At 45.0% G+C, this 12,456-nt stretch overlaps 1 protein-coding gene and 1 long non-coding RNA gene across 2 annotated transcripts; both read left to right on the forward strand.

Moving 5' to 3' along the window:
* Window positions 1-7,098: 7,098 nt before the first annotated feature.
* LOC148866136 (F-box family protein) lies at window positions 7,099-9,137 on the forward strand. Its single transcript, XM_088975842.1, has one exon. It carries the CDS (start codon window positions 7,547-7,549, stop codon window positions 8,741-8,743), a length of 1,197 nt encoding a protein of 398 aa, XP_088831968.1. The 5' UTR covers window positions 7,099-7,546; the 3' UTR covers window positions 8,744-9,137.
* A 2,056-nt stretch (window positions 9,138-11,193) lies between these two features.
* Window positions 11,194-12,152, forward strand: LOC148866137 (uncharacterized). The gene is made up of 2 exons (XR_016109432.1): window positions 11,194-11,332; window positions 11,580-12,152. It is a non-coding gene; the product is annotated as an uncharacterized LOC148866137 (long non-coding RNA).
* The last annotated feature ends 304 nt before the right edge of the window (window positions 12,153-12,456 follow it).

The raw sequence follows: 12,456 nt of genomic DNA on the forward strand, positions 1-12,456 counted from the left end.
AGATGAGGTGGACAAGCTACTCGGGAAATGGTTGTCTAACGTGGTCATGGTTAAGAAGGCTAATGGGAAATGGCACATTTGTATTAACTTCACATATCTCAATAAGGCCTACCCCAAAGACAACTTTCCTTTACTGGTGATTGATCACCTTGTTGATGCCACCATAGGATATGAGTTACTAAACTTCATGAATGCCTTCTCCAGCTACAACCAGATAAAGATGCACTTGGTTGATGAGGATAAGACCTCATTCATCATCGAGCACTACACCTACTACGACAAGGTGATGCCTTTTGGACCAAAGAACACTGAGGCCACCTATAAGAGGCTAGTAAACAAGATCTTCAAGGAGCATAAGTGAAAAAACATCAAAGCCTATGTCGATGACATGGTTGTGAAGAGTCTTAGGGCTAGCTAGCACACCTCGAACCTCGACAAGACTTTTTGGATGTTGAGAAAATACAACATGAAGATGAACCCCACCAAGTGTGCCATTGGAGTTACCTCAGGAAAATTCTTGGGTTTTATAGTCACCCAATGAGTCATAGAGGCCAAAGCTGAGAATATACAAGTCATACTGGACACGAACCCCCCTCGACCGACCAAAGAAACTCAGAGGCTCACCAGCTGAGTTGCGACCCTCAATCGATTCATGTCCAAGTCGGGCGACTGGTGCATAACCTTCTTCCGATCCATCAAGAAGTTGAAGGGTTTCCAATGGACAGAAGAGTGCCAAAAAGATTTCGAAGAGTTAAAGTCATGCATCGCATCACCACCCTTGCTCATAAGGCCCCTCCCAGGAAAGACTTTACTTTTGCACCTCTCGGTTGTGGACAAAGCCATTAGCTCAATATTGGTTCAAGAAGATGAGGGGTTTAGAGGCTAGTATATTACATTAGCAAGGAGCTCTACGAGGCCTAGACCAAATATCCAGAAGTAAAAAAGTAGCTTTTGCGCTAGTGATCTCGACCAAGAATCTAAGGCCTTTACGCTAGTGATCTCAACCAGCCCCTCAAATTGGTGCTCTTTAAGCATGAGAACGAGACCAACTATAAAGGCACAAGCATTGGCAGACTTCTTGGTTGAATGCACCTTCAACCACGATCATAGACAGGCCCCCAACCACAAGAATCACCGACCTGGACTTTGTTTGTAGGTGGATCCTCCAATTCCAAAAGAAGTAGAGTCAGCCTCATACTTCTTACCCTGGATAGTAGCGAGCTAGAGTATGCATTGCAGTTTGGTTTCCCCGCTTCCAACAATGACACCAAGTACGAGACCCTGCTAGCTAGCCTCCAGCTCGCAAAAGACCTTGGAAGCAAGCACATCGAAGTCTTTAGCGACTCACAATTGGTTGTCAACCAGGTGAATGGAGAGTATGAAGCTAGAGAGCCAAATATGGCCAAGTACTTGAACAAAGTCTGAGAGCCAACTAATCACTTTCAACACTTTTCCTTGCACCAGGTCTCACAGGCCGAGAACACATAAGCTAACACCCTATCAAAACTTGCCAGCTACTCATGGTCTGCCCTCGGCCGCATTGTGCACATCGAAAGCTTGACACATCCTAACACCGAAGAGAGGAAAGTGTACCCCATCCAAGTTGAGCCTTACTGGATGGATTCCATTCTCTTCTACTTGCAACATGAGTAGTTACCGCCAGACAAGAATGAGGCAAAGAAAGTTTGACGGTAGTCAGTATAGTATGCCATACTCAAGGGCAAGTTGTATAGAAGATCCTTCACCTTACCCTATCTTACATGCCTTCACCGAGACAAGGGCAAATATGTGCTAAGAGAAATCCATGAAGGCATCTGTGGAAATCATCTGGGGGGCAGAGCCTCGTCATAGAAAGCACTCATGCAAGGATGCTTTTGGCCGACCATCCAAAAGGATGCTATTGAGTTGGTACGGAAGTGCGACCGATGCCAAAGGCATTCCAACATCCTTCATTGGCCTGCAATGACCCTCTCGGTCCTCAGCAATCCATGGCCCTTTGCAAAGTGGGGGTATGGACCTCCTTGGAGTTTTCCCCCCGGCCACAAGAAATAAGAAATACCTCATCATGGTAGTAGACTATTTCACCAAGTGGGTTGAAGTCGATGCCCTAGTGACCATTACGGCTAAAACAATCTAAAGCTTCTTCTGGAAGAGTATCATCTGTTAGTTTGGCGTCCCATACATGCTCGTCATCGACAACGGCCGATAGTTTGATGATGCCAAGTTTAGAGAATGTTATGGAAGCCTAGGGATAAGGCAATAGTACACCTTAGTTGGCTACCCTCAAACCAATGGGCTAGACAAGGTCACCAATATGACAATCCTGGATGGACTGAAGGCAAGATTAGACACAACCAAAGGGATCTAGGCATACCGAATGATACCTCGGATTGCCATAGGTGAAACCCCCTTCAACTTGACATATGGGACGGAGGTTGTCATCCCAATAGAGATAAGCCAATTGACGCTTCAGACTGAGGCTTACCAGGAAGCCAAGAACAGTGACGAGTTAAGGTATGACCATGACCTACTGGAAGGTGTTCGAGAACAAGCCCAAATCAGGGTCGTGACATACCAATGAAAAGTTGCAAGATACTACAACTCCCAAGTCAGAGAGCGTCACTTCAAAGAGGGTGACATCGTCCTCAAAAAAGTCATGGTCCCTGAGCCTGGTGTTGGAAAGCTTGGCCCAAACTTGGAAGGGCCCTACAGAATCAAGCTAGTAGTAGGACCCGACACCTTTCGGCTAGAACAAGTGGAAGGTTGGTGCCTCACACTTGGAACTATGAGAATCTCTGAATGTACTATCAGTAGAGTTATAAATACCTTAGTGAAAAAAATCTGAATGAAAAGTGCAAAGTTCCTCTCACCTTGGATCTCGTTTTTTGTGTAAACGTTCTCATTCCCTCCAACTTCCAGGACCCTTCGACTGGTTGAACGCAACATAAAACCCTCTTTAAGGTTATATGCTCAAACCAGATGTCTGTCCCAAAGCATACAACCTTCCTTAAGGTTATACACTTGGACCAGTGATTCTCCACTAAGGAACCACTTGTGACCTTAGCTACAAAGCCCTTGCGTGATGATGCACTAAGCATGATGTCGGCCTTGACCAGAATAGACTTCCTTCTTTTTCACTAAGGCAAAGAGTTCCAAGACTAAATAAAAAAGAACAACTTGTGGTGTTGGCATCGGCCTACAAGACTCTAATACGGAACATCCTCGCAAAAATACTAAGTAAAAGACACTTTAGATGTAAAGGATTACTATGGCAAGTTTCTTTACAAAGATGCCTCTTTGAGGGGAGACCTTCGGCCCTTAGCACAAAGCAAAAAGAAGAAAAGAAAAGAAGTAAAGAACATCTTTGCCAAGAAACTCAAGTTGTATTCACTTAGGTGTTTTTACAAAATAAAGGCCTCTTATGGGGGAGGCGTCGGCCCCTTACAAAAAAAAAAAAAAAGAAGAAGAAGAAAAAGAAAAATTTACAAGTATCAAGGTAACCTAGGCCCAAACAAAAGAAAACTAGGAAAAAAAATTTTATTAGCCCCCTCCAGTTTGAGCGATGGCCTAAGTAGTGGCATCAGCAACAGCTTCGGCAGTTGGGTTGTAGTCCATCCTCAATATATCTACTACTAGCGAGCTTCGGTACCAAACAAATCCAGTTGGTTGACATTGAAGTTTAGAAGGACCTTCATCACCTGGGCCTTACAGTCCTCGAAGCCCTCCAAATAAGCCTGGGAGCAAAGATGTCAAGTCCATCTCATGTTCCTTCATGCTCTTGCATTTTTTGACTGCCTTTATGGTCGATTCCTCCAGTTGTTGCTCCAATGAGGCCAAGGAGGACTTCAATTCCTTCACAAGCTCTTTGTTATTGGTCTCCTCAACCTCGACCTTCTTGTAATGCTCGTGCTTGTCGTGTATCCGGCTCTCGGCTGCATGCTTCTTCAAATGCTTGATCTCCTCTTGCATTTGCCGGAGTTGCTAAATCAGCACCTCAACCTTATCATAGAGGCCAACCAACCAAGAGACCATTTGCACATAAGAAAGGAAAAACATCAGTCAGATACCAAGAAGACCTCGATGACACAACAAATTCGAAGTAGTGTACACATACCTTAGCAGCCTTGTCTAATAGCGTGTCCCGAACAAAGTCCACTGAATATTATATCTAGGACTAGAAGTCCCCGAGGAGGACCATGCCGATCGCTAGCTATCAGTCGACGCTTGGTGAGCGGCTTGTCCCATGGATCAGACGACTGAGGCTCCACCTGATGTGGTCTACCCAAGGTCCCCTCAGGCCGATGTTGCCCTCGTAGTTGAAGTCTTTTGGCCTAAACGTCTTGGGTTGTTTCGGAAGGGCGCTTCTGCGCCTTTGTCTTTCTATGGGCCACCTCGACCTTGGCCCATTGTCTTGCAGCCCCCTCCTCTGGCTAACGCTGAGGCATGCTCCTAGTAGTTTCCTTCCCAGTAGCTCTCTTAAACACTGTCACGAGCAATTTCACCTTCCTGCCGCTCTCCATTTCTATGAACAAGAGAAGCAAACGAGTTAGAAGAATGCTAACAAAACTCAAGCAACTTCACAACTAGCAGACAACAGGAGCATCCATACTGAGGGGGGTAGGACTAAGGCCGGCCATCATCAAGGCTTCCTCCTCCTTCACCAAGGGTCCGGCATGAATCGTCCTGCCCAGACGAAGCCGAGTCATCATGGCCTTCTCTTCATCGCTACTGCGTGGTTTAATCCTTTTGGTCAACATATCTGGTCTCCCCCAACCAAACCGAAAGGACCAGCCCTCGAGGCAACTCATGAAGAATAATTTGTTCTTCCAATTAAGGAAAGATGACGAGTTGTCCACCACCCTTCCCCATTGGCCTTGGAATTAAAACAAGCCCTCCCTGTTAGGGTGCTTTCTTAGTGCGAATAGACATCAAAATATATTTAGCGTCACTGTCACCTCTTAGAGATGGGCCATCACCAATTCGACCACTATTGTCCTAATGGCATTGGGGGCAAGCTGGCTAAGGGTGAGGTTATAATGGTTTAGGATCTCGGGGATGAAGGGGTGTAAGGGAAACTACAACTAGAAGTGAAGGTAATGCTCATGGAAGCACACCTCCTCTTCAGGAGCAAGCCATGGCCAATCACCCATGAAAGGGACTTTAACCTTATAGTCCCCTGGAGTGTGGTAATTCTTGGCCAACGCACTAACTTGCACCTTGTTGAGAGTATTGTCTAAGTTAGAGTGGGGGTAATGCCCTAACGTCACACCTCTACTCTCAGCCTTGGCTGTGGGCTCCTCGACCTCTTCCACATCCACAACATTAAGGTGCCCAAGAACATTCCCTGGGGTGTCAACCCTCGGCCGATTGGAATTGGTACTCTCATTGGTAGGGCCCACACTCTACTAATCGTGCTTGGCCCCATGGAATGTAACTTTGTCCCTTAGCACTTGGGCACTAGATGTCCGAGAGGAGTTCTCAAAATCACTACTATCACTCCCATCACTACTAGGAGTGCTGCTAGGAGTACTCCAGTTAGGAAGGTTATATTCCTCACAACTCAAATTCGAGGAGAACATGTTGAGGACATGAATCCTTTACCTAAAGATGTTTGTTAAAAAAAGTTTAAGGGAATTGGTTGTTGATAGCCAATGTGTCCTTACTAGCTCCCAAGCATAAGGTTTCGAGCAAATGGTGGGGAGTTGCTTAACCAGCCTCCCTATTTAAAGAAAAATGTATGGCTCAGATCCAACGATCATGGACTTGCCAACCTGACAACCCGAACTGACGGGCTTCACGTGGCACCAACCTCGGGAGACGAAACGACACAAAAAAATAGGGCTAGTTCACCCATTGACTCTGGCTCAAGGATACGCCGAACCGGACCCTCTCGCACTGTCTCGTGCTTGGCCTCATTCGGTCAACCTCGATGCCCATCCTACGTACGAACACATGACGCCCGTCCTATGTACGTGCATGCGACACCCGTCTTGTGTAAGGACATATGATGAGAAACATCAATGCCCATGCTAGGCATGAGAAATGAACATGGACAACCTATGTTCACACGGGCCATGGTCACGACCCTTTAGCCCGAGATGGTCCTTTATTGACGCAAAGGGAGAACGTAGGAGCAGTTGCCGCACAACCCCTAAGAAGAGCTCTGCAGCCAAGGCTAACGCCTCCACGCAAATACACTATATTGTCTTTGACCGATGTCAAGGCTTCAACGCACCCTGCCAAACAACCTCAATTGCTATGACCTCAAGAGTGGGGGGCAAATGATATGATGGTATTTGTTTGACCTACAGATCTTGACATGTGGCATTGACTGGACGTATCCTAGCCACCCATCATTAACCATTCCCAACTGCCGCCACATGCTCCCAACTACTCCTCTCAAACAATTCCAACTAAAAAAAGACTCGCACATTGAAGTAAAATACACCGGAACTTAAACCCTAAAAATTTAACCATCTTTTTTCTCATAACTTTCGTCTAATTTAACCATCCGAGTCTAACATCTTCTTTCTCATACCTAGTGTCAGCCTCAAAACCCTAAAAATTACGTTGTTGCCGTCGGCTACAAATTTAGCAACAATCCAAATTCGATTCTAATATGATATGAATTTGATGGATTAGATTCGCTTCGAATTCCAAAACAAACGAATCAATTTAAATCGAAGTCTATACGATTCGATCCAATCCGTTTTGCAGCACTACCGCCCCGTCCCCGACCCCGATGAAGCGTTGAAAGACAACATTGCCACCATTAAGTACACCAAAAGCAACAAATTAATCTAGGCATTGTTGACCTTTTACCTATCGGTGAGTCATGCGACAAAAACCGGGGGCGCTCAAAGTCATCTGACGGTTAAAAAGTAACATTCTCACGTGATCCCTCTCATGCCGCCGACTCCCAAATAACAAAAAAAGAGATTAATCAAATACCTAATATACCCTCAGTAAAGGACAGGTTTGCCCTTCCTCTAATCCTCTTTCTTCCGAACCTCCCCCCTTCCAACAACGTCTCTCTCTCGCGCTCCGCGTAATTAAATAATAATAAATAATTGCAAAACACAAAAGCGAGACAGACAGAGAGATAAAATTAAAATCTAAATAAGTAATATTAAAATATTAAAAAAATCAAAACGTTCCTTTTTCTCACTCACACATTCTCTCTCCCTCTCTCTCTTCCGTGGATCTATCTATCTATCTATCCTCAGAAGAGAAGTAGAGAACGATAACCCTCTCACCTCTGTTTCTCTCCCTCTCTTTCCCTCATTTGGTCGTCGTCTCTGATCCGGTGATGTTACATCTCCGGCTAGATCTGGCACGGAGAACCTTGCCGGAGAAGTGCTTTGCCTCTCTCTCCTCGGCGTTCGCTTCGTATAACTAGGGCTAGGGTTTGCAGTCTGAATTAGGTTTCCATTTGTATTACTGGTTTAACCTGAAGAGTAGATCAGATCTGATCTGTACTGGTCGTATAAGCTGATCCGTGCCTCCGACTTCCTATCATTGTCTATCTTCCTTTGAGGGTTTTGCGATGGCGTCTCACCGACCGGATCTCAACGGAAAAATCTGGCCGGAGCCGTCCACGGCGGAGGTGGCGGAGATCGATCATTTCGATCGGTTGCCGGACTCTTTGCTTCTGATTGTGTTCAACAAGATCGGAGATGTGAAGGCGTTGGGTCGCTGCTGCGTTGTGTCCCGTCGGTTCCATGGTCTGGTTCCTCAGGTGGATAACGTTGTTGTGAGGGTCGACTGCGTCATCTCTGACGACGACGCTTCTTCGGGGACTGCCGCTTCTGATAAGACGCGAGGCGTCTTCTCGAACCTCGTCCGTCTTGTTTTCGGTGGCATCGTTAAGCCTCTCCAGGCCCTTGGTCAATTTCTTGGCCCTAAGAAATCTTCGTCTGCCTCGTCTCTGAACGGTGGTAGCGGTGGTGGTGGGGGAGGCGGAGGTGTTGGTGATGACGAGGAAATGGAAGCAGGTGGCGTTACCCACCACTCCCCGACCCAGGTGTTGAAGAACTTCAATGAGATCCGTCGCCTCCGAATCGAGCTTCCTGGTGGAGAATTAGGAATCGAGGATGGCGTTTTGCTTAAATGGAGGGCAGATTTCGGATCCACCCTTGACACCTGCGTCATACTCGGTGCTTCATCTGTCCTTTCTCCGGGAACCACCAAATCTTCATCCGTGCAGGAAAATGGCGTTGGTAACGATGGCTTGTGCGTTGGAAACGGAGATGACAATGGGAACATCCCTGAGTCGTTCTACACCAACGGGGGCCTAAAACTGAGAGTCGTCTGGACAATCAGTTCTCTGATAGCTGCATCAGCGAGACACTACCTGCTCCAGCCGATTATCGCTGAGCATCACACCTTGGAAAGCCTTGTCCTGACGGATGCCGACGGACAGGGTGTTCTTTGTATGAACAGAGAGCAGCTGGAGGAGCTGAGAGTGAAGCCCTTGTCTGCTTCGACAGCTTCAAGACGGACGCTGGTGCCTGCGCTGAACATGAGACTCTGGTATGCTCCACACTTGGAGCTGCCCAACGGGATGGTGCTGAAGGGGGCGACGTTGGTAGCCATTCGACCAAGTGAGCAGGCTGCCGCCAAGAAAGAGATCTCCGATAGTTCTTGGGTTTCGACAGCATTTGAGGAAGAGGAGCCGTATGGAACGGCAGCGAAGCTGCTGGTGAAAAGACGGACCTATTGTCTTGAGATGAATTCCTTCTGAGCGCAGCTAAAATTGAGGTAATTTTACCAAATCCTCTTCTACCCCTGGTCATCGGGTGCAGGATAAAGTGGTAGCGGTGAACTGTGTAATGAAACCCAGACCCTTGACAACTGCTCCTCTTGTGGCCGAGCTGCAATGAGTTTATCCTCGACAAGGTCCAACTTGACAATCACAGGGAAATTGTATACAGTAGATGTAACGTTTAGTCAGTCAGAAGGCACTCTTCGAATATGTACTCAGCGATGTATAGGTTAGCTGGAAGATATGTGCTTCTGTATTGCTTCCTTGCTTCTTAGTTTTGATCTGCTTTTGTTGTTGTCTTCCCCAAGGTGCATGTATATCTACTCAAAAAAGTTCCTCATTATGTAATGAGAGAAGGTTTGTTCTTTCTGAATTTACTCATTTCCTTTATGGGAATTTCAGGTGGAAGTTTGATGATTTAAGGAAATTTGGATTTGGTTATTTTGGAAGGCAGAAATAATTTTTTCTGTTTTTGGATTCGATAAGTTGGGAATGGTCTTCCATCAAAGCCCAACCATTTTTGCCGCCACCCAAACGATGCCCCCTGCTGATTATGTATGTGCTGTGAATATATTGTTCTTTGTGCTTGAACTGAAAGAAACCGCACCTACTCCTGGTTTTCATTGAGGGTACATATCACACATTCAGCTCGACTGATGTTGCGAATGCCCTTAAATATGCCCCTAGATGTGTAAATATAGCCATAAAGATCAATGGCATTTATCTTTATCTTATTTGAATAGGCTTACCTAGACTAGGCATCAATACCTTGTTTACATTTTCCTGCCTGTTATTATCTTTGGACAATCCTATTGCCTTGTCAACTAGGTTATCTATCATCAGATGTTGTAAAGTGATTCTTTTGTGATAATTCATGGTTCTTCAGTTTATAACATTCTGCAGGCAGCAGGCTACTTGACTTCTGCAAGGGAATGGATTTTGTGGGGCCTGAATAAATCATAGAAACTTTGCCCGTGTGGAGTGTCAAATTTTCCCAATATATTCTTGTTGATAATCTAATGTGTTAATAGGGATTTTGAAATTTTGAGTATGGAAGTGTTCTATGCACAAGGGCAAGAAAGGTGATAGTCTTTTTTTATCGAGACCATTCAAATGGCCAAGGACCGGGCTGGCTCATTGATTCATCCTTCCTCATTCCATTGGAATGTTATCAACTGCAGTACAGCACTATGGAATGATGATATGAGAAAATTACATACCTTATATGGACGTTTGCCTCTGCTTGCTGCATTGCAATGTTTTTAGACCAAGAAACTATTTATTCTGTTTTCTGAAGCAATCATGTTAATTGCGTACAGTTTAGAATGAATATGGTTCAATGCACATTTTACACTTACAGGATGGATTGCAAACTGTTCAAGTGATTCATGGTGGGTGAGGGGGGTGTCTTTATGGTAGAAGGGCCCCACATGTTATAAAATTTTGCTGCTAGTTCTGAAATATCGAGATCCTATAATTACAGAGATATGCAATGCAACTGGTATCTGGCATTTCACCATCCATTCCCGAGTTTTTTAATTACAAAGATATGCAATGCAACTGGTATCCACTCTACTGGTTTTACTTGTCATGGGCCCAATGGTGATAAACTCAGCTCTAAATTTATTGATTTTTCTGTATCTGACATCATATTTGGTAAAGTTTCATCTTTTTAGGGTCAAGCATGAGTTCCTTGTGTGTTCTTTGTGCGCAGTGGAGGAAAAAAACTATAATGGTCCTGAATAATATATAGTTACTTCGGATGGATCCACTCAACAAGTGAAGGAGATACCCACCAAATTATGTTGCTGAATAATGAGGCATAGATGGTCAAGTTAGACAACTGAATGACAGACCCAAAACCATTCTAAACGCATACTTAGACGCTCTTTTACCAGATCAACTCCTCAAATCCTTTTAACCACCTTGTATGGTCAAGCTGGCAAGGTTCCAACAGTGTTCCATTTGCTTATAACGTATCCGGCATGTATATCTTTGTTAGGACAAAAGTGATTTGGTCCTTATTCTGTGGATTCTGGAGCCAAAAGCCAATACAACATATCTGAAACTGATCTTAGCAATGCAAAGATGGTTGAGACAGGTTTCCCCATATGGGCCCATTCAACAAGTGAAGTAAAAAACGGTCCTCCAGTCCAGTCCAGGTTATTTCCATTATTGGTACCTCCATCTGACAAGTGGTGGATAGCCCTCTAGCTTCTCACATTCATGGACCACTCTCTCTCTGAGAAACATTTGTTGGAGCCAAGAGCCAACAGTTTTCTGCCTTCTCTCCAAGGGAAGGCAGCGGGGTTGGAGCTGAAACTTTGATTACAGGGATGCAAAGCACGAAAGTTGGTTGGTGGTTGGAGATGCTGTTTTTGCCAGCTAAGGTTAAAGATTTGTGGATTCTACTACTCTTCTCAATCCAGAAAGGGAAGGTGGGGTTGGCAGAGAACATGGAGGATTTGGGATTTAATAGAGAAACTCTGCTTTTGATGACATAAGAAACAGAACAAGGTGCAAAGAGTTCATCGTCAGCTCCAGAAGCCCAGAATCCAAATTTGGTTGGTGAGTTTCATTCAAACCCTCAAACGGGTATTTTATTATTTGGATTCAAAATGACGTTAGTTGGCCATTTTATCAGAGAAAGTATTAAGAAGCCCGTTCAACTCCATAGGCATCAGACAAATTTTAGAAGCTTCCCTCTCTCGCACTTTGACGTTAGTCTGTCTGATCTTTCATCTTTTCCCTGAGATTCTGTCTTCTGATTCTGACGTTGTGATCATTTTTCTCCTTTCATCTGCCGACTACACAGCAAAAGCAACGATGTAAGGCAGAAGGAAGGTTTTCACTATTGACTAGACTGGTCATGGGGCGGAGAAGAGTAATCATCAGACTGGCCGCCGTCTGGTAAACAGTGATGATCAGGCGTGCCATGGGGGACCGATCTTGTTTCTGTCAATCGGTTCCAGCACATCCCTCCTGTGAATTCTTCACTTCAGCCAAGGAATAATGAACACGAGAGGCTCCGTGGGGCTACTCAGAGCACCCTGGCCTGACCTTCACCAACTTCTAAGGTTGCAATTTCTGACCCAATTTGCTCGCTCTCACTTCTCATTTAGGCTCAATGCATACGTGCATATGGGTATGAAATGGGTTGATTGGTTGGTTTCTGCATGGTCTTGTCTGTATTTTTTGAATCCCCACAGAACTTTGGGTTCATGCTTTTACATAGCACGAACCAAAAAGAAGAAAAAGGGGGAAAAACAAAAGAATTGTTTCTGATGATGACACCCTTCCAAGAATTTGTAAATCCGGATAGTTAAATATTTTTTTGATAAATATCCGGATGGTAAAAACTGTGGAATTGAAGGATAAATTTTGGCAATTTTCCCATCTTGGTTAATGGAGGAGGGGGGTAAAATCTACGTAGGTAAGTAGGTAACGGTAGGTAGTGATATTAACAGGACAGTGACATTTTCAGAAAGGCAGGAGAAGCTCCCGAAAAATTCTAGTTGCATTTAATTGCCGAATTCAATACTTACTAGTTGAGGGCAGTCACATACGGGCCAGAACGCGCAGACGAAATGCCTAAAACAGCCTACAAATCATCCATTTGGCATTTTGGCCGGTGATTTGGGAGCTCAAGATAATCCAATGCTCCCCATCCAAATTTTGTTGGCTCAGGTAAA

Source organism: Nelumbo lutea, chromosome 3, assembly GCF_056320005.1.
Source record: "Nelumbo lutea isolate HS-2025 chromosome 3, American lotus-T2T, whole genome shotgun sequence".
NCBI lineage: Eukaryota > Viridiplantae > Streptophyta > Magnoliopsida > Proteales > Nelumbonaceae > Nelumbo > Nelumbo lutea.